The sequence below is a fragment of the Danio rerio genome, chromosome 7, assembly GCF_052040795.2.
Source record: "Danio rerio strain M-AB ecotype USA chromosome 7, GRCz13ab, whole genome shotgun sequence".
Taxonomy (NCBI): Eukaryota; Metazoa; Chordata; class Actinopteri; order Cypriniformes; family Danionidae; genus Danio; species Danio rerio.
The window spans coordinates 14,172,969-14,199,125 of record NC_141027.1 but is presented as its reverse complement, the minus strand read 5'-3'; the positions used below and the strand labels follow the sequence as shown (position 1 = coordinate 14,199,125).

At 37.6% G+C, this 26,157-nt stretch overlaps 1 protein-coding gene across 5 annotated transcripts in view; it reads right to left on the bottom strand.

Annotated features, from left to right (window-relative positions):
- furina (furin (paired basic amino acid cleaving enzyme) a) overlaps nt 1-26,157 on the bottom strand; it is a 218,928-nt gene that overhangs the window by 23,385 nt on the left and 169,386 nt on the right. For all 5 annotated transcript variants that reach the window (XR_015494861.1, XR_015494862.1, XM_087259703.1 and 2 more), the window contains 5 exon segments: nt 21,341-21,513; nt 13,241-13,453; nt 4,618-4,718; nt 4,161-4,264; nt 3,790-3,907 (listed from right to left, as the gene is read on the bottom strand). Coding sequence is in view for 3 of the 5 variants with exons in the window: in XM_087259703.1 (XP_087115829.1) it covers nt 3,790-3,907; nt 4,161-4,264; nt 4,618-4,718; nt 13,241-13,453; nt 21,341-21,513 (709 nt within the window). In the remaining 2 variants the exon portion in view is untranslated.

The following is a 26,157-nucleotide window of genomic DNA, read 5'->3' as shown; positions in this document are numbered from 1 at the left end:
ATAAGCAATACAGAAATATCTTTACATATGAAAAAATTTAAAGAATTACAATGTTACAATTTTTTTTTTTTTTTACATAAATACAAAAAATAAATAAATAAATTACCTCCAAGACTTCTTTACCTCGAGATGCTTGCATTATTATAATATTATTAGTTGAAGTGGCATTATTTATTATATGCATATTTATAATCGTTTTAAATAATTAAAGTTTTGATTTTTCCCCCTGTCGTTTTTTGGAGACATATGCATCACCATATGGGTCATAAGAATTGGACGTGTACGTGGATACAACTCTTATATCTTATATTTTTTTGACCACACTTTGTTAGTATTGTTCATTTATTCGTTTACTGGAAATTAGAACTGAATTTAGAAATAGTTTTGAAATAAATCTTTGCGCTTAAACAAAACTTTGATTCAGACTTTGATTGATTTATGCTCAAAACACACTCATAACTTATTCTTGACACTTCTTTGTACTGTTCGTCTTTGGCTTTTTTGTCCTCTTCTGCTGCCGTCAGTCTGTTTTTGTTTTATACTTTTCAAAATGTAATTAATATATGAAAGTGTGTTTTATGCTGTGCTTCTATTTTAGGTGTGACTTTTTAACATTCTGTAAGGGGTCTACAGATGAAAAATAGCCATTCTTGGCATAATTCTGGCACATTTTACAGTCATGTTTATTAATGTGCATTGACCCTGTAAACAAATAAACTGAACAAAAAAAATTTATAAATAAAATAATTCATCAAGAGAATAAGCACAACCCTGTTAGACCATGCGCCGGGGTGCAGATCGTATTTTTAAATCCTTAAAAAAAACAAAATTGAATTCGGACATGCCCTTAATGCTTTTGCACCATGCGCTTTAGACTTTGCGCCTAGACCGTTAAAAAAGAGCCCCCCTTGAGTCATTGATGGAAACACTGCATTATTCTTTTATGCAATATTCCGATTTTGTTCCTAAATTTATTTTGCATCTTTGGATGGAAACAAGGCAATTGAAAAACATGTTGAACTTTATAATCAAAGAGCACTAAAAGTGCACAGAAAACAATGACTCGCAATTTCAAAATAATACCTTTTCTTTTTCTGTATTTTAACTAGAAATTTTTGAATGATCGCTTATGATAACATCAGTAAAAACTAATATATTGTTCATCAGAAATCTTGAGCAAGGTTAAGTGTGCCAGCGATGACCGCTGAAAGAGACGGTAGGGCTTTTGGAAGTCTAAAACCCAATCCCGTAAGGAGCTTAAAGCGACCCGTCCCTGCTCACCAGAGGCATGGTTACTCTGGAAGAAGAGCTTAAATCAAGAGACACAACAACAGCCTACAGCCACCAACAACTCCATGAGGAATGAAGCGTACCAGGAGCTGTACTTCAACTCAGTGATGCTGCAAGTGAAAGAAAAAAAAAAAAGAAAGAAATGCATGGCAGAGGCGAAGCGAGGCAGCCATAATCACTTGGCTCTGTGATTTCTGCAACCGGCATGTTAAATTGGGCTTTGCTCCTCAAACCCCCTTGATCTTTCCGTAATGTCTGGTGAACCATAAAGGATGGGATAAAAAGAGGGTGCATTTTTAAAGGGACGAGATTGAAGGAGAAGCACTTTGAGGGTCCATATTGGCTTCCAGGATGTCTTGCGGTGATGGAAGTGTGACGAACGTGGACGTAACGAGCTTATCTGCAAGTCATTACTTCCTGTAAACATGCTCTGCAGGCAGCTGAGATCCCTCATGCGCTGAAGCATCACTCAAGATGTGTGCGGCTCTAAATTTAAATGTGATAGACCATCAAAAGTCGTGTTTTGCTCCTGCCTCGTTTTTTATTCCTGGTCCCTCTTGCACTCAGTGACCTTTTTTTAGCAGCACGTCATTTAAAATTTGATGGCAGTCGCGTGCACTACAAAACCTCAGCATGCCACATGTTAGTGAAGAATCAATTAGGGCTAAAGTTTAATTTAGGACCGAGGGTTCAGGTCACACCAAAACTAAAAGTCTGTTATTATTTAGTCGCCTTTATGTGGTTCCAAAGCTGTACGACTCACTCCCTCTTGTGGAACTCAAAAGACGTTTTGCAGAATGTTTGTACTGTACTATTCAAAAAAAACAACAACTAACAAATAACTTATCAAGGATGAATTAAATGATCAGGAAGTGATTTTGTTCTCTTAGACTCCTTGGATGGTGAATTTATTTTTATACTTTTATGTGATGTTTCTGTTTTGCACATAAATTTAAATCACATCTTTAGATGTAAACATATCTGTTGAAGGATGCAAAATATGTTGAGTTTTATAATCATCAATGAATACTAAAAACAAACTGAAAAAATAAATAGTATTTGTATAAAGTAAATTAAATTATCAGAAATAAATGACCAGGAAGTGACGATTTTGTTCTCTTTGACTCATTGGATAAAAACAGAGCATTTATTTTGAATACATTTATGCGATATCACTGTTTTGCACATTTTTGCCTTCAGAACAGCCTAAATCCTTCGTAGGATAGGTTCAATAAGGTACTGGAAATATTCCACAGAGATTTTGGTCTATATTGACATGATAGCATCACGCAGTTGCTGTAGATTTGTTGGCTGCGCATTCATGATACAAATCTCCCGTTCCACCACATCCCAAAGATGCTCTATTGGATTGAAATCTGGTGACTGTGGAGGCCATTAGAGTACAGTGAACTCATTGGCAGGTTCAAGAAACCAGTCTGAGTCTGATTCGCACTTTGTTATGGTGCGTTATCCTGCTGGAAGTAGCCATCAGAAGATGTGTACACTGTGGTCATAAAGGGATGGACATGGTCAGCAACAATACTCAGGTGGGCTGTGACGTTAACACAGTGCTCAATTGGTAGTAATGCGTCCAAAGTGTGCCAAGAAAATATCCCAAACACAATTACTCCACCACTAGCCTGAACGATTGATACAAGGCAGGATAGATCTATGCTTTCATGTTGTTGACGCCAAGTTCTTGCCCCAACCATCTTTGAGTGTTGTAGCAAAAATCAAGACTCAGAGCAGGCAACATTTTTGCAATCTTCTATTGTTCAATTTTGGTGAGCCAGTGCAAATTTTAGCCTTAGCCTCCTGTTCTTAGCTGACAGGAGTGGCACCTGGTGTGCTCTTCTGCTGCTTGTGCATCATCCGCCTGAAGGTTTGAAATGTTGAGAGTTCAGAGATGCTCTTCTGCATACCTCGGTTGTAACGAGTGGTTATTTGAGTTACTATTGTCTTTCTATCAGCTCAAACCAGTCTGGCCATTCTCCTCTGACCTCTGGCATCAACAAGGCATTTGCGCCCACAGAACTGCCGCTCACTGGATATTTTCTCTTTTTCGGACCATTCTCTGTAAACCCTAGAGATGATTGTGCTTGAAAATCATAGTAGATCAGCAGTTACTGAAATACTCAGACCAGCCCACTGTCACGTTTAAAGTCACCCTTTTTCCCTATTCTGATGCTCGGTTTGAACTGCAGCGGATCGTCTTGACCATGTCTACATGCCTAAATGCATTGAGTTGCTGCCATGTGATTGGCTGATTAGAAATTTGTGCAGTTGGACAGGTGTACCTAATAAAGTGGCCATCTTTAATAATGGAGTTTATATGTTTACATCTTTGTGTATTAACATTGGCAGTCTCTGCTCACGAAAAGGATTCATTATATAGAAAGCCACAGAATTGACATTCAGTCTAACATGGACGCATAAAATGACATGTAGTTGAACTAATCCCTTTAAAAGACTCATCAACTAAGGAGTGTTTTAACCTACCTGGGCTCAGACACCAGGGAAAGGACACATTTATGCTGAGGTCCCACATTTGTCCAGTTCTTTGCTAAGGCTACAATGGCCCCAGCGTCCAGCAGACCATATCCATAAGAATGGCTTACTGTAGGAGAAAAAAAAAAATCAATACTGTTGAAAGTAACAATAGAGGCACTTTTAAAAGACTGACATAATAAGAGCTGAATTAATGAGGTTGAGATCTTTAAGAGATCCGGAGCCGTTTGCTGATTGGTGCGTCCAACGATAACACTATCGATCGCGCCACAAAACGTTCAAGTATCTGAGAAGTGGAAAGAAAAAGCAGACGGAGGGAAAAAAAAGAATGGAGCTGTGAAATGATCGAGATGGGTTTTTACCTCGCCGACCCACTCCATTTATCTTCCAGTCATTGGTGGTGAGGTGGGCAGGGTTGGACGTCCTCACAACCAGATGCTGCATGTCCCTCCAGGTTAGATTTTTACTATGGAGGAAAGAAAAAAAAGCGTCAGTGGCCTTCAAATGTGAGGAACAAAACACAAAAACCGCTCGCATGCTTCACGGCTTTCCAAGATAATCTCTCTTGCCCTTTAATAAAGGTCGCGGATGGCTACAGGTAGAGTCATAAAGGTTATGGTGTTGCTGGAGAATTAATTTAGGAAGATACAAATGAAAATGCAGCTCAATGCATGCGTTTGCTCCGAATGAGAATCTGAAGGTTAACTCTAGTCTAGGGTTGTCTTTTTAGAAAGCCTCGGGTGACTCAAAAAGCGCTGATAAAGAAAGATGACCTCGCTTCAGAACAGGACAGGACAGACCGAGCTCTGGACGACTTACTTGGCCTCCAGGGCGAGGGCGATGATTCCTGCTGCCAGAGGGGCTGAAGCCGAGGTGCCGGTGTGGGAGTCTGTGCACTTCTGCCTGAGGTCTGTAGTGACCTGAAAGCACAAGTAGAGTTGGATGTTTCACATTGCTCATGATATTAGAGGAATGATCACATTATTGTAATAAAATCACTTGAAACTTAAATCAGCTTTGTTGAATTTAGATAAATAATTAGATATTAAGGCCCAATCCCAATTCTCTTTTTTTAACCGTTCCTCATGGCCCTTGAAACGGAGTGTGAAGAGCTTCAAATTTACTCTGAGGAAATGGGACAGCACTAAAACACCATCACCACCTCGTCAAGACCAACGATGAAACTGCTGTAGTTATTCCAGTTACATTTATCTTCAGGAAATCACCAAAGGGAATGATATCATGTTATCATAAAGATATAATGTGGCAATAAGCTCATAACTGTACTGTGAATATACACCGTGGCGATATTCATCTGCGTAAACACAAGAAAGCAACATTAGCGCTGTACCAGACACTGTAAAAAGCTCATTAACAGCCACTGGGCTTTTCTGACAGGGTATTCCAGTGTCATCGAGTGACAGATGTGAAGGTATGTTGTGGGACTACTATACAGGAGTTTGATATTATGGATTATAGATAGCCAAATTTAGCATTTTTTTTTTACAATAAAAAAAAAAAGTATAACTATAAAACACGAACGCTGTTATGAATATATTAAAACATGCTTGCTTATAAAAATTCTTAATAATGGCAAAAAAAAAAAAAACTCATTTGTGTATCTCCTGACTCGCGTGTGCAGCAATGTTGTCATTGTAGCTGGTGTACAAATGTTCATACTCCTTGATTTCAAATGTGGTCCTGGAAAATTTCTGTTTCGAGGGCTATGTAGCGCTTCAGGAGTAGAATTGGGATTGGGCCTAGGAAAAGCTGTCGTTTTCACATCAAAATTTTAACTTTTAACTTAATTGTTTCAGTATGTCAGATGAAATATTTACAAGGGGAAAGCTCAGTTTAAAGGACAGTTCACGCAACAATAACATTATCGCATCATTTACTCTCCCGCATGTGGTTTTAGACCTGTATGAAGAATGCTGGTTTGCTGACACCCATTGACTTTTATAGTAGGGGAAAAAACACTATGGAAGTCAATGGATGCCAACTACTAGCATAGTGTTGTCACAATCCTGCAATTCAGTACTGAAATTTAAAAAAAAAAAACGTCCATTTCCTGTTAACATTTGAGTGCTGTTGAGTGTGTTCTTGAACAGCACTGATTTGCAATTGTGTTCTAGTGCTCAACAGAAATGACCATGAAGGCCACAATTCATCAACGGATCACTCGTATGTCAGCTAATACAGTAGATAAACCAGGTGATTGACATGAATTTGAAACGCTCCAGTGTCCCTGTATCTGTAGCCATGCAACCACCTGTCCACTCGATCCCATTCCCTCTCATCTCTTGCAAGCCATCTCTCCTGCAGTCATACCAACACTGACTCACATAATTAACACATCTCTTGACTCTGGTTTATTCCCCACTACATTTAAGCAGGCTAGGGTAACCCCACTGCTAAAGAAACCCAACCTGGACCATACGCTACTTGAAAACTACAGACCAGTATCCCTGCTTCCATTCATGGCCAAGATTCTGGAGAAAGTAGTGTTCAATCAAGTCCTGGACTTTCTTACTCAAAACAATCTCATGGACAACAAGCAATCCGGCTTTAAGAAAGGCCACTCAACTGAGACTGCCCTGCTCTCGGTCGTGGAGGATCTCAGACTGGCTAAAGCAGACTCTAAATCATCAGTCCTCATTTTGCTGGACTTGTCAGCTGCTTTTGACACTGTCAACCACCAGATCCTGCTATCTACGCTTGAGTCACTGGGCGTTGCGGGCACTGTTATACAATGGTTCAGATCTTACCTCTCTGACAGGTCATTCAGGGTGTCTTGGAGGGGAGAGGTGTCCAACCTACAGCATCTAAACACTGGGGTACCTCAAGGCTCTGTTCTTGAGCCACTTCTCTTCTCCATCTACACATCATCTCTAGGACCAGTCATCCAGAGACATGGATTCTCCTACCACTGCTATGCTGATGATACCCAGCTATACCTCTCTTTTCATCCTGATGATCCCTCGGTTCCAGCTCGTATCTCAGCCTGCCTGTTGGATATTTCACACTGGATGAAAGATCATCATCTTCAGCTGAACCTCGCAAAAACGGAAATGCTTGTAGTTTCTGCCAACCCGACTCTACACCATAACTTTTCAATCCAGATGGATGGGGCAACCATTACTGCATCCAAAATGGTGAAAAGCCTTGGAGTAACAATTGATGACCAACTAAACTTCTCTGACCACATTTCTAGAACTGCTCGATCGTGCAGATTTGCACTCTATAACATCAGAAAGATCCGACCCTTCTTATCTGAACATGCAGCTCAACTCCTTGTTCAAGCTCTTGTTCTCTCCAAACTGGATTACTGCAACTCTCTACTAGCTGGGCTTCCAGCTAACTCTATCAAGCCTCTTCAACTGCTCCAGAATGCAGCAGCACGAGTTGTCTTCAATGAACCTAAACGAGCACATGTCACTCCGCTGCTAGTCCGTTTGCACTGGCTGCCAGTTGCTGCTCGCATCAAATTCAAAACTCTGATGTTTGCCTACAAAGTGACTTCTGGCCTAGCACCTTCTTATCTGCACTCACTTCTGCAGATCTATGTGCCCTCCAGAAACTTGCGTTCTGTGAATGAACGTCGCCTCGTGGTTCCATCCCAAAGAGGGAAAAAATCACTTTCGCGAACGCTCACGCTCAATCTGCCCAGTTGGTGGAATGAACTCCCTAACTGCATCAGAACAGCAGAGTCACTCGCTATTTTCAAGAAACGACTAAAAACTCAACTATTTAGTCTCCACTTCACTTCCTAATCTGCAATTGCCTCTTTGAATATCACACTAACTAACTGTACAAAAAAAAAAAAAAAAAAAACTACTAACACTTCCCTTCTTAGACTTTACAGACCTGAAACTTGCCTTTAGTACTTATTCATTGTTGCTCTTAGTTGTGTAAATTGCTTCCTTGTCCTCATTTGTAAGTCGCTTTGGATAAAAGCGTCTGCTAAATGACTAAATGTAAATGTAAATGTAAAATGGTTAAACTCAGTAAACAGTGGTGAGTTTGTTGAACTGAAGACCTTCACGGCCATTTCTGTTGAGCATGTGAACACAATGGCAAATCAGCGCTGTTTAAGAACGAGCTGAACAGCACTCAAATGTTAACAGGAAATAGATGTTTTTTTTTTTTTTCAGTATCAATTGGTACCGAAATCCAGTATTTTACTGGAATACTATGGAATACTATGGAAGTCAATGGTTACAGGTTTCCAGCTTTCTTTAAAACATTATTTTGTGTTCAACAGAGGAAAAAAGTTTGAACAAGTCAAAGCTGAGCAAAACGATGACAGATTTCATTTATGGAAGTCTATCCCTAAATTGTACTTTTTTAAAAAATTAACTTAACACCTTATTTTCAATCAAGGCAGCTGAGATTAACTACCGATGAAGTGTTGATAATTAAAAATAGCTGTAAGAAATATCATGTCTGCAGGCTGCAGGCTTAGAGTGCTAATTGATTCACATCAAATATAGTCATTTGGTCAGCTTTAGGTTCTGAGGTTTGAAGTCCTAAATTGACAGTATTTTTATTTTTCATGCAATAAGTAATGAGTAAATGATGAGTAACTTTATTGTGCAAAAGTCAATAGGAGCACCAGAAGAGCTTGTCTTGTCAAATCTTGTCGTCAATCCAAGTTGTAAGAGCAACAAATATTAACTTGACTTCTAGTTGATCATTTAAAAAAGTGACAGAAGGTAGATTTTTCTGATGAATCATCTGCTGAACTGCATCACAACCAACACAAATACTGCAGAAGACCTATTGTAACCCGCATGGATGCACGATTCTCACAGAAATCAGTTTTGGTGAAGGAAACATCATCGTTTAGGGGTACATTCAGTTTGGGGGTGTGCGAGAGATCAGCAGAGTGGATGGCAACATCAACAGCCTGAGGTATCAAGACATTTGAGCTGCCCATTACATTACAAACCACAAGAGAGGGCGAATTCTTCAGCAGGATAGCGCTCCTTATCATACTTCAGCCTCCACATCAAAGTTCCTGAAAGCAAAGAAGGTCAAGGTGCTCCAGAAATGGCCAGCCCAATCACCAGACATGAACATTATTGAGCATGTCTGGGGTAAGATGAAGGAGGAGGCATTGAAGATGAATCCAAATAATCTTGATGAACTCTGAGAGTCCTGCAAGAATGCTTTCTTTGCCATTCCAGATGACTTTATTAATAAGTTATTCGAGTCATAGCAGAGATGTATGGATGCAGTCCTCCAAGCTCATGGGAGTCATACACAATTTTCATTATTTTTCCACTGCAGCATGACTTTATATTCTAAACAATACCTTATTTTCAGAGACCTTAATTAGACCTTACTGTCCTAATTAAATAATTAAAAATCAAGCCATGATCATATTTTATTAGAGTAAAATAAATGTAATCTAAAGGCATTTGCCTTTCAGATAAGCCACTTCTGATAATAATTGATCAACTAGAAGTTGTTATTTGTTGTTTCAAAAACTTTGATAGGCAGCAAGACTTTTGTCAGGTAGTGTAGACCTACACAGAACTTCCGTTTGCAGCAGATCGCCAACCACAGTCGCTGCTAGTGTGAATGAGGGAGAAGAGACTGATCTTCTTTTAAAATAAATATCTTCATTTATCAGTGTTAATACTATTAATTATTAAAATTCTATTAAAATGATTAATAATTATTAAAATGCTATTATCGCTTTTTATTAATAACATTTATAATAAATAATTCAAATAAAACCCATTTTATACGCCACCAGTCCTGATCTATTCATGCTACAAATATGACTGACACCTCAAATCATGCAAGTTGTTGAGAAGCGGTCTGCTATTACTTTCCAAACTGATATGATTTACAGTTTTGCCCGGTGAACAAATTGGGTGTAAAAAAAAAAATCCAACAGACTATGCACCACAATTCCATACTGACTTGGGAATTGGAGCTTCTTTCCACTTGGGTCAAAAAAAGCAACCACCCAGAACACCCTAGCAACAGAATATCAATGCCTTAGCAACAACTTGTGCATCAAGGAGCAGCCTTCAAATATCCCTCAGAAAAAAAATGTAAACACTCTATAAAACCTGCTGTTAATCTCCTGCCTGTTAGGCGGTTCATTTAAATGCGGGTATAAAAGAAGGAAAGCCCATCATCTTTTAGCCCCGGAGGTCAGACCGACAGAGCAAAGACAATGCTAGACAAATGCAAACATAAAAGGCTTGACGGGTGACACTTAAAAAGTCAGGCATGGTAGGATGTGCACTGACTGCGACAGGTCTCCTTGTGTGAGACTAATTGCTAAAACTGGCAGACAGGCTGAATGACAGGAGCGATGACAGGCCATTTCGGCAATTGCACACTTAAGAATGGATCCTGGGAGACCACAGGAGAGGGAAATGGCCTGGTGGAGTCTGCTGCAGGGAGGGGGGAACAGCAGGTTATCAGGCTGCTGTCCTTTAAAAAAAAGCACACCACTATTGTAAACACTGGTGTCTGTGTCTTCTTGAATGCGGGACAATGGATGACTCAGTCAGGCACAGGCGGTTAGAGGAACAATGCTTGGGTGTGCGCCTGGGACGGCACTGAGCCGGGTGAAGAAACAAATACCGAATGACACAAAAGAAAAATAAATGTCACGCTATGACAGAGAGAGGTTGTTGTTTTGAATCACAGGGATGTGTGTGTGTGTGTGTGTGTGTGTGTGTGTGTGTGTGTGTGTGTGTGTGTGTGTGTGTGTTTTTGAAAATGGAGTTAAACATTTTATTAAGGTTGTTTGCCCAGACAAATCTCATCAGCATTGCACCAGAGTGTTGTTGTGGTTGCTAAAGCATTTTTGAGTGCTTCTGTTCTGGGGTCAATAAAAAAGTCAAGAAAATGTACTTTTATTTACATCTTACTTCATCACACTTTACCCAAAACTGAAGATTCTCTCATCATTTACTTTCCCTTTAATTGTTCCAAACCCAAATGTCTTTCTTCTGTTGAACACAAAAGAAGATATTTTGAAAAATGCTGGAAACCTGTGACCTTTAACTGCCATAGTATTGGTTCATCCTACTATGGAAGTCAATGGTTAAAGGGCGTTGTGTCAAAATATCATCTTTAATGTTCAACAGAAGAAAGAAACAATAGAGCAGGGGTGCCCAAACTCGGTCCTGGAGGGCCGGTGCCGTGCATAGTTTAGATCCAACCCAGATCAGACACACCTGGGCAAGCTATACAAGTAGGCTTGTTAGAAATGTCCTGGCAGGTGTGTTGAGGCAAGATGGAGCTAAACAATGCAGGACACCGGTGTTCAGGACCAAGTTTGGGCACCCCTGCACTAGAGGGACAGTAAATATTGAGTCATTTTTCATTTTTGGGTGAACTGTATCCCTTTACCTCTTTCACTATCAGCGTTAGTTTTTTTTTTTTTTTTAGTTGCCAGTCACTGGCAGCATTTTGTATGATTTTAACTGAGTTTTACAGCTTTCAGAATACTTTCTGCTACAAATATATGAGCATATTATGTATCAAAATAAACAACAAAGCCTCTTTTAAGCTTTTAAACTTTTTAGTCTATCCCACATGTTTTATCACTTGATTGATTTCTTAAAAAATCTAAATTGACAAAAAAACTAATCATATATCATTATATATATATATATATATATATATATATATATATATATATATATATATATATATATATATATATATATATATATATATATATATATATATATATATATATATATATGCTCCTCTGTCTGTGTGTGCATGTACTGTATGTATAAAACACATACACACATATAACTTGTATGTCATTGATCATTCTGCTGTGGTAAACTCTGATAAAGAAGGGAAAAAGCCAAAGGAAAGGAGTGTGAAATCGGCAGGTTTTCAGGCTATCCTCAATACATCTAGAAGATTCTGTGTATAAAGTAATCTCAATTGTGTCTAAAGCACTTCTTTATCCCAATGGGTTTTAAAATATCCAAAACATGAGGGATCAGAGTCCATCAACATCTGCCTGTTTAGCTGGACACCTCTTCATTTCTTAACATTTGATCTGATCTACATGCATGTTCTTTTTTAAATATATGATCTACACTTTCTATTTCCAACATAGAAGACCTAGAAATCCCATAACTCATTTAGGACAAGCTCTAGGGTTTCTTAACATAATATACCTAAAACATGGATTTCCGTAAAAACTTGTCCATAGCAGGGAGATGTTGTCTCTTAATTTAAAGAGATGTTTAATCAATAAACAGGAAAAAGTACAAATTAAGAGGATGTGTGGTATTCAGAGAAAATATATATTTGCTCAAAATCATGATTGCAATGATTGAATTTACATTTTATTTTCATCTATTTCCATCAACGATATTGCAACATTAATATCACAATTATTGCATGATGATAATGTTTTCATCTCGACATCAGGGGAAAATAACTTGTGTTCTTTAAAAACAAAGAAAAAAACAAAAACCAATAAACCTTCCCACTTCATACTACAGGTAGTCATGATGAAAATTGTGTACGAACTGCTTTAGAAATACAGAATTGGATGGTATATGAAGTATAATTTAAATACTGGATGGAAGTCTATAGCATGAACCAACATACAGTGGGGAAAATAAGTATTAAACACATCACCATTTTTCTAAGAAAACATACATCTAAACGTGGCGTTGCCTTTTAAATTTTCCTGGATGTTGATAGTAACAAAACCAATTAGTTTCCAAATCAAGTTATGTATAATCAAATGAAATGGCACAGGGTGAACACATGAAGAAAGGAAGGTTTAGAAAGGTGGTGAAAGCCCAGACAGCAGCTGAAGTCTCTCAGTAGTTCTTCAGCAACCCTCTGCTCTTCCTTATTGTAAATGAATATTAGCTGCTTCAGTCCAACATCTAAATTAGCAGGAGGATGAAGATGAAACCAGGGTGGACATTTCAGCAAGACACTGATCCAAAACAGAGCCAAGGAAACTCTTAAATGCTTTCAGGGTAAGAAAATCAAGCTGTAGAATGGCCCAGCCAATCACCTGATTTGAATCCAATAGAAAACACAAAGTAAAGATCAAGTTTCATAGACAAGACCAACAGAACTCTGTTAAGTCTTTTTTGATTTGTTGACAAACACAAAGATTTAACCGAGCCATGCATGAAAGGTTACGCTTTTTGAAGCTTCAAGCACTTGAAGGGCCACAATGAAGAAAAACATTTCCAGTATCTTCCACCCTCACTAGTGACCACAACACTCATTGACAGCCAAAAAGCTTAGAAGAACTTTAAAGCCGTTGCAGTATTTTTTCCATGAATTGGCTTGGCAGTTTATCTTCTGATCTCCTTTATTTTTGGAATCGATTCGCTACGCCACTTCTTCAATTAAAGGATAACTGTTGCTGATTTTCTGGAGGCGGAAAGAGAGAGAGAGAGAAAGAGGGACTCACAATCTGTTTCTCATTGACGCCTCCGCTGCTGTAGGTTGAGGCGAGGGTGGATGAGCAGGCCTCGCTGTACCAGGGCACGTTGCCGTTTTGCGTACTGCTGCTGATGGACAGAGTGTAGATGCTATTGGTGTAGCCGTCGCAATTGCAGCTGTCCTTCATGCGGCCACCGTTCCCCGAAGCCCACACAAAGATGGAGCCCCGTCCACCACGGCCCTAAAATTACAGGAGGAAAAGAAACATTCTTGTTTTAAATATGAGCAAAATCTGATTTTCCAGAATGCACTAATCCTGGCCCTAAACTGACCCACAGAGACAAAAGACGCAGCAGAAACATTTCAGTTACTCAATGTACATGATCCCTGTGATGATGAGCTGTGATGTTGTGAAATCGGGTTGACATCAGAACCCAAGAATAGGCCAATGACCAACATACAAACTAAAATGAACCAAATGTCAACGCTAATGTTCCAGCTCGAAGTTGTGTGGACGTTACTACTATGACGTCTATCAGACATTGGATTTGTCAGTATTTAACATCAATACGACGTTAGTTTAAGATGTTGGCTCGATGTTTGATTTTGTCAATTTCCAACACAATCAATCAAATATCAACGTCATTTGACGTTATTATTGGACATCAAAATAAAGTTGTCTTTTTTTTCTATTTATTTTTTTATTAGAATATGCAAAAATCATACAAATACAAGAAACCATCAACAAATAACAAATACAAAGCAACAAAACAAAAACAACAACAATATAGTCAGGTACTGGTATGTGCGTAAGTGTGCGTGTGTGCTTAAATGCTGGATAAACATTGAACTTTGGGTCAGCTGACGTCACGACCTAAATCTAATCTAGTATTAATGTTGTGTGCCTGCTGGGATGCAAATAAAGGATATTGTCAAATTATGCTTAAAAGTTTCCCATTCACGGACAAATGCCAAATTCTTCATTCAATTCAAGTTTCATTGACTCAAAAGCTAATTTCCATGACCTACAATGAATTTTGCAAAAAAACCTGCAATGGTGCTTGACATAATATTAAAGAGCAATAATGTACAATTTACCTCAGATTTGACATTTGTTTCAAAATCTCTCTCTTCCAGTTAATACGGTTCGTTTGGTATATGTAAAACCCGCAATTGTGCTCAGATTTGTGCCATTGGCCCGAGATCTCCTGAATGAGCTGGTATTGGCTTGATTGTAACGAACTCTGAAGTGGATCGATTGTAGTAAGAAAGCAAAACGATCCAACAAACTAGGTTAAATCACACTGTATTATGGTTATGTAATAGCCATATACTGTGTGTGTGTGTGTGTGTGTGTGTGTGTGTGTGTGTGTGTGTGTGTGTGTGTGTGTGTGTGTGTGTATATATATATATATATATATATATATATATATATATATATATATATATATACATACATATATACATATATATATATATATATATATACATACATATATACATATATATATATATATATATATACATATATACATATATACACACACATGCAGCTGTATATGAAAAGATAATTTTGGGTAGGACGGGATGTCATTCATACCAGTGGATGTGCGGTTCCTGTCGAATATGACAGTGAAAGCATGCTGAAATATTACAGAGTGCTGTTTATTCGTAAGGAAAATTGACAGAAATCATCATCTGATGGTTTTTCCATATGTTAATCTTATAATATTTTATATTAGACCTATTGCTTTGTTCATTTCCGCACTGACACCTCGAAAGAAAGATCAACATTGATCTGCTTCATGATCTGACTGCAGTCTTAGTTCATCTGTTATTTCTCTTTAAAATTTAAGCCTATAATGCAGTGATTCTCAAACTTTTTTTTATCAAGTACCAGCTCAAAAAAAAAAAAAAAGTCTCTTCAAGTACCACAATAATAACCAGTATTAAAATACATAGCGAAGTAGGCCCAGTAAAGCAGCAACAGCTCTGCATAGTTTAAAAATGTGGCAGATTAACTACTATTATTAAGAATTTGTTTAATTATCAGCCACTTTAAACATTATAAATAGTTTGAACATTAACACTGTACTATGCTTATATGTAAAAAGACAAACAAAGAAAATAAAACCTTAATATTTAAATTAACATGTGCTTTTATAAGTTCATTAAAAATGGTAGGCTACTGTTCTTAAAAGGTAAAAAAAACTGCTGTACTTAAATGTAAAAGTGTTAACCCAGTGCAACTTCCCAGACTACAGCACGGTATTTTATGAATGATAAATGATTGTTTTGTCAGTATTAATGTGTATATCAATGTCTGAAACTTAATAATAAGAAGACATCTGTAGTATGTGCCAGTGCAGAATGATGATGCATGTTCAAAAAAGGCTGCTATGCATGTTATGCTGCATGAATTCCAGCAAAACTCTGCAGTCAGATCTCCTTCGAAAAAATTTCACGTACAAAAGTGGAACAAATTGGAAAAGATCAGATTCCATGCAATCTGTGCCGTTCACACGGTCATCACAAAAACACATTTTATTCAGATATAAACAAAAAAATAACTAAATAAAAAATCTGATCTGGGCCATATTTGTCTGCAGTTTGAATGTAGCCTAAGTGCTTGCATTTCTCTTCATGCAGTCTAATGCTAAAAGCCAGATGCGAGCGCAGCGCTGCCAAGTCTGAGACGGGAGGATTACCGGTGACAATACCCAAAACAACTGGATAATATTTGTGATGAGTGGGATTTGAAAGAGAGGGTCTCCCAGAAAGGATGTTCAAAGTGTCACGGACTATTGAAGCGATATCGTGGTTTGGACCAGATGCTTTTAAAAGGACCTTGTGGGACGACGCTAATGTTCTCAAGTCATTTATCATGCATGTTTATTTTCAGGCGCAAATGAAAGACACAAACAGCGCTGGTCTTTTTCTTTGCGGTCATATGAAGCGCAGTAATGCAAACTGTCAGGGCCGATAATGAGCTCGTGAAAAATGCACGCAGCACATTAACGAGGCATGTTTCAATAGCCGTATGACTTTCATTTCAGCATGTTGCCAGCAGCGCAAATAATCTGATTCAGATGCTGTTTGCTCATTATCTTTGATCGCCGCTGCTCTTTATACTGTACCTTACAATTGCAACAATGCACTAAATAAAAAAAGTCTGCAGGAGAAAAATAGCGTGCTGAGAAAGTCAAAGTTTGGCTCTGTCTTGGGGTTTACGGCGCACACCTGCTTGATTGTGGCCATTTATTTACACAGAACTGAGCTCCATTTGCATTGGCCTTCTCCACGCAACATGGATCCTGTTTCCCCAAACAAATCTGCTGGCACACGCTAAACACTCATGGTTTGGACGTTAGAAACAATGACTATAAATTGTGGATAATAATGGACGGCAGTGGAAAACACCAGGCTTTTTCCTTTTGCCCTTGTGCCACTTATTTATATGAAAAGAGAACTTTGTATTGTGTCTGTACTTTTAAAAGAACAGCAGATCTGATTTAATTCAGTCATGTTAATGTGATTTGTATATTTGGAAATGATTCTGCATAATGCATCTCTTGTCTGTGGCATATAAATGTCATTGGAGTATTAAAATGATTGCTAAAAATTGACTTCAAACTTGATGTTTACAGCAAAATCACTAATAGATAGCTCAGAAAATTATCAAACATGAAGACTATCAAACATTGCTACAAACTTATCACTAGTTTTACCCTACTTGGTTAACATTGCAAATCTCAAATGGACTCTACGTATTAGTTTAGACCAGAGACAACCAAACTAGGGCCTGGGGGCCAAAGCTGGCCAATGGTAACCTCTAATTGGGCCACCCAGAACAAAATGATGATGATGATGATGATGATGATGATAGAGAAGTGGTTGGAGGAAATGTCAGAGATTGTCATTTCTTATTTAACAAAACCTTGGTGAAACTTTAGGTCACAATTCATGATATTAACAAACCATTAACTAACACTACTAGCTTAATAAACCACTAATTAGCTCTTTATGAATTGTTTTTGGGTAGGATTGGGGATGATAAGATCATACTTTATAACTAATAACAAACAGTTCATATCTTAAGTTGGCAGGTAATAAGCCAGTAGTTAAAAGCATGAATAGTGACCTAAACTAAAGTGTTATCAAAACCTTTTGTTTGTTGCATTGTTGAGTACAAACAAAGCAAACTAAACTTAATTGTCGTAAACTAATACATTTTTTGTAAATCACAAATACTCTCAGTCTCATCTGAGCAATAGAGGAAATTGCGCAAGACATCGGTGAGCAAACCAAGGCAAAGGCAGGTGCAGCTTGACTAGTGTATTTCTATTTAGTAATAAACTGCACTGTGAGAATGTTCTGCATTCGTTTATATGATTTAAAGTAATGTTTTCTAATTATTTTTAAATGTTATAAAATAAGTTAGGAAATTACCTCAGCAACTTTAATGCAATACAGTTTGGTACATTGTTTTTCCATTTAATTCCTCTTTATTTCTATAGCACTTTTAGTAGAAAATTAAAATTATTATGCAACATCACCATGGCAAAGACAAAAGAAATCAGTTATTAAAACTATTATGCATAAAAATGGTTTAATAATATCGTCTATCCATTAAGCAAGACTTTAAAAAAATAGAAAACATTTTTTTTTTTAGCATTAAGTATTGCTTGTGATTCATATCAGCCCTGAAATGTAACCACACAGTGGGTCTAGCATACCAAATCTCCTGCTAGCGTTTTCCCCATAAGGTCTGCTCCTATAAAATCCATCCACGACACACTGCGGTAGGTAGGAAGTGCCTTGGCAAGGCTCTCCACCATTGTCCTCCCTCTTTGGGCCATGGCCAGATTCAGGAAACCTCAGCGCATGTTCATGTGCGAGTGAAGGGCTGAAACTAATGCCGCTCCATGATAGCAGTTTAGCTCAAATGGCGTTAAGTAATTAGGAATTAAGAATGTCAATACTGTTCACGCTCTGGAAAATCCACATGAAGACGTCTCGCTGAAAGATTGCCATTTAATGTGACATTTAAATTAAACAAACTTCACTGTGACAAGTTAGCACTTTCATGACTCGAGGCTCTCTTAAATGAAGTGTGCCGAAATCAAACACTGAGCATCTTCCTCTGACATCACCGACTTCAAAGCAAATCCACTTAATTCAATTGAAGCGCACATTTATGCCCTCTGAAATGCCGCTGCTGGTAAAAGTGTTGAGGTTAAGAGGCGAATTCAGCCACAGATTGGGCAGTTTCAGCACAGGAATATCAATGAAAACACGTCTACTGTTTGTGGCACGGAGCAATTGATGTAGATAATGGCAGGAAACAGCAAAAATAGCCCATGAGTCACAGAAGCAAATATAGATGGCATAGAAAACTGGACCTCTTTCATTGCTCTTTATGTAGACGTTCAAGTAAATAAAAACAAATAAATTAATTATAAAAATCCTCTGTATTTAGGGAAATGTGTAGGCTTTATACTGGTTTCTTGGCATCAATGCCAAATCAAAACCTCAGGCAATAATTAAACAACCTCAAATGACTAACGATTCTACTCGAAAGATTCATTGTTTATAATAAATGTATGATTATCACATTACCCTCCTGGGAAATTGTAATTTATTTTCAATCATTTACTGAGTCCTGTATAATAGAGTCAAGATTTTATTGCATTTTAAACCAAATAGTTTTAATAAGTAAGTAATTTCGTTTTTAGCATGGTGGCTAAATGAGTAGCACTGTCGCATGACAGCAAGACGGTTGCTGGTTCAAGTCCCGAACTGGGTCAGTTGGTATTTCTGTGTAGAGTTTGCATGTTCTCCCTGTATTCGCGTAGGTTTCCTCCAGGTGCTACGGTTTCCCTCACAGTCCGAAGACATTTTTCAGAAGAGGCTGCACTATGGCATGTTTCAGTTGTGAAGGCACACCTCAAGAAACAAGACTCTTATTTAGAGCTGTGCGATAAATCAAAATTGAATCGCAATCGCAATTCAAAACATTGCGATTAAATAATTGCAAGAGGCTGTGATATGAAATATATATGTATTATTTAATTTCTCCTGCGCAGAGCAAATGTGTGACAACAGGTGTCCTGACATTTTATCCTACCCATCAGATTATGCTACTAACACTGTATTTGAATGGTTCTGAGGTTGCGGTTAGGTAGGCAATATTACAGCTTCATATTACACTAATATACATTAAAATTTACACTGGTAGCAAAAATGGATGGGTAGCATATTGAGTCATCAAAATATGCCACCTACTTTTTGAATGGACAATTTGACAAGTTAGGACGAATTGACAGAGCTTACTAGCCAATTGAGTGAGCACACTTTCATTCTGCCCAATCAGATTTGTGCAACTATGAACTACAGCCATAATAAAAAACAAACAAACAAGCCGCTGACAAGTGGGAATATGGCATCTGCTGCTTCAGAAGCATTAATAGACGAATTAATATCAAAGAAAACCAGCATTTGTAATGTGGGAATATTTTGCTTTCAAAGTCACAGACACCAAACAAAAGCAGGTCATTTTTAAGAGCTGTCACAGAATTGTTCCCACGGCTTACAGATTATTGAGCTGAAACTTGACTACAAGATTAAATTGGAAATCCAAATCGCAATATCTGTCAAAATAAATAAATAAATAAAAATGAAAAACCACAATTAGATATTTTCCTCAAACCGCACAGCCCTACTCTTATTAATAATGGCTAATAATCTCAATGGTGACTTAAAAAAACTTTGAAGGGAAAATATCCAATGGACAGCTGCTGAGTTTTAACCAGCCTACTGCATCAGTCAGAGATAAGAGAGACAGGTTTGAAACTAACTATGTGTAACTAAGTGCAGCTGTTATTTAGTTATTCCAATGAGTTATTACGGATAACATCCAGATAAGAGGGAGGGTTCTCTAGCATTGTTAGATGTTGATCATTAATGTACAAATGTTTAAACGGATCAATAGAAGAGCCCCTATCAATGAAACCGTCAGAAGACAATAGATGAGTTGCTTATTTCGTGGGTAAAAGTGCTCTCAAAAGTGATTGCTTTATGGTCTGAAAATCCCATATCATCTAATGCAATATTGCAGACTGATAAACCGTATGACAAAACACAACCCAACGTGTGCCCATGGTTTTGAGTGGGCCCCTGCACATGCTGTCAAATTAAAAGAGCCAATGAGATTCAAGAAATCGTTTGGGCAGCAAACATGACTATTAAAATCCTTCAAAATTCAAATGTTATCATTTCTTGGTAAAAGACTGCTCAACAAGTCCCCAGACTGTTTAATAAAGTCTTTAGTAGACCTGGGAGGACGATAGATTAATGCACACAGGATGCTCTTATCTGAAACATTTGTAACTCAAAGCTGGAGAAAGTATAAACATGCAGATGCAGGAAATCAAATACATTTTTTTAAATTGTTGCAAGACTTCACCCTCTGCCAGAATGCCTCGGATTATAAAATAAGTTTGACTGATTTCTTTTCTCTTTGCCACACGTTTTCGGCTTAACGTAAAATTTAAAGGCTTAACTACGTTTAATAACAAGGTTAATCTAATTGAAATGAGTCTTTCTCCAGAAAAAAAGGAAGAAAAAATATATAAGGAAATACTTTGAAAGGTTTCCTTGCTCTGTTAAAAATCACATGAGAAATATTTTTAAAAAATTAATTTCTGTGTGCAAATACAAACTGATTAGATCAGTATTTACTGATTGAATTGCATAAAATGCAATGCCTTTGATGCATTTACCTAATTTAATATGTAAAAACATTAACAATTTGATACATTTAATTAAATTGCACACATGATCCAGCTTGATGAACAATGTTGTTTACTATGCTGACATGTTAAACATTTGTCAACGATAACACATATTTTGCATATCCATATAATTTAGAGCATCATTAAATATAGTCTGATTAATTATAATGGCTGAGAGAGGGTGGGAAAATTTAGAACATAAATTATGACTAGGCTTGACGCACACACGCACGCACGCACGCACGCACAAAGATGAAAAATGCAGACTGTTTGTTTTTCAGGTGTGAATGACAAAAAAAAAACTGCAACAACTTCAGATGAAAGAAAAGCCAAACCTCTATTACGCCGCGTTGGAAAGCCTCTTTGGCCAATTTTGCAGGCCCATCCACAGTTTTGCCGTCATCTTCGGGTCCCCAACTGGCGCTGTAGATGTCAATGTGTTGTGGGTTGAGACTGAGAGACTGAGCCTCCACCACATCAGTGACTTCTCCATCCAGCATACGCACACCTTAAATACACAGAGCAATATACACATTAGAGACAGAACAAAATCACACTTAACTGCACACTTTTCTATGTCCAACAGCAGCTAGAAGCTACAGGGTCACTGCTGTAATCCATTATTTAGATAAGATGATTCCACTTAAGAATTGCAGGGATGGACATTATAGGATTTTATTTGCACACACAAAAACAAATAAAAGAAAATAATAGAGAGCAGAAGAAAAAAACATAACTCTGACCGACTCTGTGTGAAGTTATGTGCACCTTAGTTACTAAAGACAAACACTGAGAAGCACTGAAATAAGTCCAATTAGACTGGAATAACTTAGTAATTAAAATCCAAATTTAGTGTAATATTAGTACAATCAGCAGTAATAATAAATAATAAAGCAACAGAATTTAATTGGTTTTCAACCAGAAAAACCAGCATGATAATGATAATAATAATAAGTATTGTTTTACTCCTGTTTTTAGAGCCATGTGGACTAATCAGATCAAATCAAATAAAGATAGAAAGAAAGATAGAAGAAAAGAAAGCAAGATGATGGATTAGATGGAGCAAGAAAGATGGATTATAAAAAAGAAAGAAAAGAAAGATGGAAGGAAACAGAAAAGATGGAAAGAAAGGAGAAACTAATGAAAGAAAGAAAAAAGAAAGAAAGAAATGAAGAAAGGAAACAAAGATGTAAGGAGAGGAAAGAATGAAAAAAGAAAAGAAAAGAAAGGGAATGCAAGAAAAAAGAAAGAAGGAAAAGAAAGAAAGAAAGAAAGAAAGAAAGAAAGAAAAGGATGAAAGGATGGAAGAAAAGGAAGAAGAAAAGAATGAAAGTAAAAGAAAAGAAAGGTGGAAGAAAGGAAAGAAGGAAGGATGGATGGAAGGAAAGAAGAAAAGAAAAAAAGCAAAGAAGGATGGAAGGAAAGAATGAAAAAAAATTAAGTAAAAAGAAAAAAGAAAGAAAGATAGAGAAAGGGTGGAAGAAGAAAAGTCAGGAAATAAAGACATTGTGCCAAAACTAAATTTAACTATTTTTTCTGCTGAAGACAAAAGTAGCTATTCTGAAGAATGTTGGCATTCATTGACTTCCACACAGTGGTAAAAATACTATGGAAGTCAATTACTACCAGTTACCAACATCTACAATGTTTTTTGAGTTTGGCAAAAAACATTGTAGAAATAATTAATAAAAAGTCATCAAGGGTTGTAACCATTGGAGGCTAAACGCTGAAAAAAAGCCCTCTAATTAATAATCCAGTTGATTATATTTCTATATTTATATGCACACACACTGATGGAATGATACACTAATCATAATCAAATCTGACCTGCCAAGAAAATTAATTCACCCCCCACACCCAGATTCTATAAATTGAAGTAACTATATACATCAATTACCACTGCATCTAAGAGAATGTGCAGACAGACATGCAATCAAACTAAGCGTACAGGAAGCAGCCATTCTGAAGATTGAACATCCGGCCCACACAGAACTTAGACGAGGTGCACAAACACACAGTGCTGCAAATAAAAGCACATTTCAAAGCAAAAGTCTGTGAGCTTGTGTTCGAATTTGGAGTTCATTCAAAGTTGACGAGCGACTGCATTCTTCTCTTTACAGACACTTCACAACAGACAGGGCCATCTTATCTTTCTTCCACTTCCCTGCACAAAAAGGAAACTTAAGCCCAATTGGGGTTTTGGAAAAGGAACCAAGGAATTTGAGCCAAAATGTCAAAGGTGTGGAGTTTGTTGTGATCCCAGCATCAGAATTGTTGTTGCCCACAGCTCTTAGGTTTTAAGTGGTTAAAGAAAATATGAGAAATCAGAGTCGGACATCTTGAAAACAATGTGAATCACTCCTTTGATACACAAGGGGGCGAGGTTACTCAAGGCTGCCCTCATACGGGTTAGTGCAAATAAACAAAAGTTCACAGCGGTTTCAGGTTTTCCAAAGCTATCCAAGCAGACAATACCGCAAGCAAACCCACAAATACAGAAAGAATACAGCATGTCTTGGAAAGGATGGATGTTTTTATCATGTATGTAAATTTCAAAACCCCCAAATATCAAAGGGAATTCTGGATATGATTACTTTTAAGAAAATGGGAAGGAATAACAGATACACACTAGAGGGTTAATGTCAGGAGAACCTTTTTAAAGTTCACAAAAAAGCTAAGATTTCAAAATGCAAAATTTCCAACGAGTTGTTGAAAAACAAAACAAAAAGCAAACTTTAAAAAGTGAGTAAATCCATTGCAACTTGGATTTATAAAGTTGACTTAAATTTTTTTTTTTTTTAATTATGCACATACTTCGTTTACTTAACTTTAAGGCAATGAGTTTATTCACTAAAGTAAAAAGAAAGAAAGAAAGAAAGAAAGAAAGAAAGAAAGAAAGACAGAAAGAAAGAAAAAGAAAAAAAGAAAGAAAGAAAGAAAGAAAGAAAAAGAAAAAAAGAAAGAAAGAAAGAAAGAAAGAAAGAAAGAAAGAAAGAAAGAAAGAAAGAAAGAAAAAGACAGAAAGAAAGAAAGAAAAAAGAAAGAAAAAAAGAAAGAAAGAAAAAGAAAGAAAAAGACAGAAAGAAAGAAAGAAAGAAAGAAAAAGACAGAAAGAAAGAAAGACAGAAAGAAAGAAAGAAAGAAAGAAAGAAAGAAAGAAAGAAAGAAAGAAAGAAAGAAAGAAAGAAAGAAAAAGACAGAAAGAAAGAAAGAAAAAAGAAAGAAAAGAAAGAAAGAAAGAAAAAGACAGAAAGAAAAAGAAAGAAAAAGACGGAAAGAAAGAAAGAAAGAAAGAAAGAAAGAAAGAAAGAAAGAAAGAAAAAGACAGAAAGAAAGAAAGAAAGAAAGAAAGAAAGAAAGAAAAAGACAAAGAAAAAGAAAAAGAAAGAAAAAAGAAAGAAAGAAAGAAAGAAAGAAAAGAAAGAAAGAAAGAAAGAAAAAGAAAGAAAGAAAGAGACAGAAAGAAAAAGAAAGAAAAAGAAAGAAAAAAGAAAGAAAAAAGAAAGAAAGAAAGAAAGAAAAAACGAAAGAGCAAAGACATAATAAAGGAGCAAAGAAGCAATGGAGGAAGTAAAGAAAATAATGAATGAAGGAATGAAGGAAAAAAGAAAGAAAGAAAAAAGAATGAAAGAAAAGAGGAGGGAAAGAAGGAAAAGGAAGAAGGAAGGAAAGAAAAGAATGAACGGAGGTAAGATGCAAGAAAAAAAAAGAAAGAAAGAAAGAAGAAAGGAGGGAAAGAAGGACACCTTAATTAAAAGCAACAACGATCACCTAAAGCAACAACGATAGGAAAATTACGTTTTTTCCCCTAAAGTGACTTTTATTATTTACAGGCAAGCCTGAAATTATTCATACCACTAGCAAAACTCTGACTTCTCATAAAAGAGTAGGGGTGTTGCCCCGGTGTCCTGGCAAAATTCCCTTTCGGCCCTTAACCATCATGGCCTCCCAATCATCCCCATCCACTGAATTGCCTCTATAACTGTCTCTCTCCTCCACTAATAGCTGGTGTGTGGTGAGCGCACTGGAGTCGTTGTCTTGTGGCTGCCGTCGCATCGTCCAAGTGGATGCTGCACACTGGTGGTGGTGTGGAGAGACCCAACCTCATTATTGTGGAGCGCTTTTATCGTGTGTGGCCATACACCCAATGAGCTTTATAAATACACATTACATTATCATTACATTCTTGATCCATGGGGTCTACGACGTTCTTCCCAGCCCATCGAACCTGTACATATGGGGCAGAGTAGAGACACCTGCAAGCCTGCTGTGTTCCAAGCCAGGGACACTAGAACATATTTTGAGCAACTGCTCCAAGGCAATAGGTGAAGGTCGGTATCGATGGAGACACGATCAGGTCCTTAAATCCATTGCTGAGGCAATCAGCAAGGGAATCAAGGACAGTCCATACCGCCAAGCCACGGCCAAGCTCATTCAGTTCATCAAGGAAGGACAAAGGCCAGAGAGAACAGCAAAGATCTGCTCTGCTGGGTTGTTCTCCAAGGCCCAAGACTGGGTGATGTCAGTTGATCTTGAGAGGCAGCTAAAGATTCCACCACACAACACCCAGTCTAAGTTGAGACCTGACATAATCTTGGTCTCTGAGGCCACAAGGCAATTAATCCTGCTGGAGCTAACTGTGCCCTGGGAGGAGAGGATGGAGGAGGCTCAGGAGAGGAAGAGGGGAAAATACCAAGAGCTAGTGGAGCAATGTCGGGTGAATGGATGGAGGACCAGGTGCATGCCAGTGGAAGTGGGCAGTAGGGGATTTGCCAGCTACACCCTGAGCAAGGCCTATGGTACACTGGGAATAACAGGCACAAACCGAAGAAGAGCCATAAGCAACAACGTGGAAGCAGCGGAAAAAGCATCCAGATGGCTCTGGTTGAAGAGGGGGGAACGGTGGGGGTAGTAGCATGCCACTTGGACACAGGCCAGGGTCTGATCAGCCTCGGTCGGGTCGCCTGGAGGAGGGTGTCTGTTGCAAGACCCGAAACACCACGTGAGTCCAGGAAACAACACTGATGATGTATCCAAATGTTGTGCATCTGAAGATGTTTCTGTAGCATTACTTGAAAAATAAATAAATAATAATAATAATAATAAGTTACATTCATTAATTTTACAGAGGTCGCCACAACGGAAATAACTG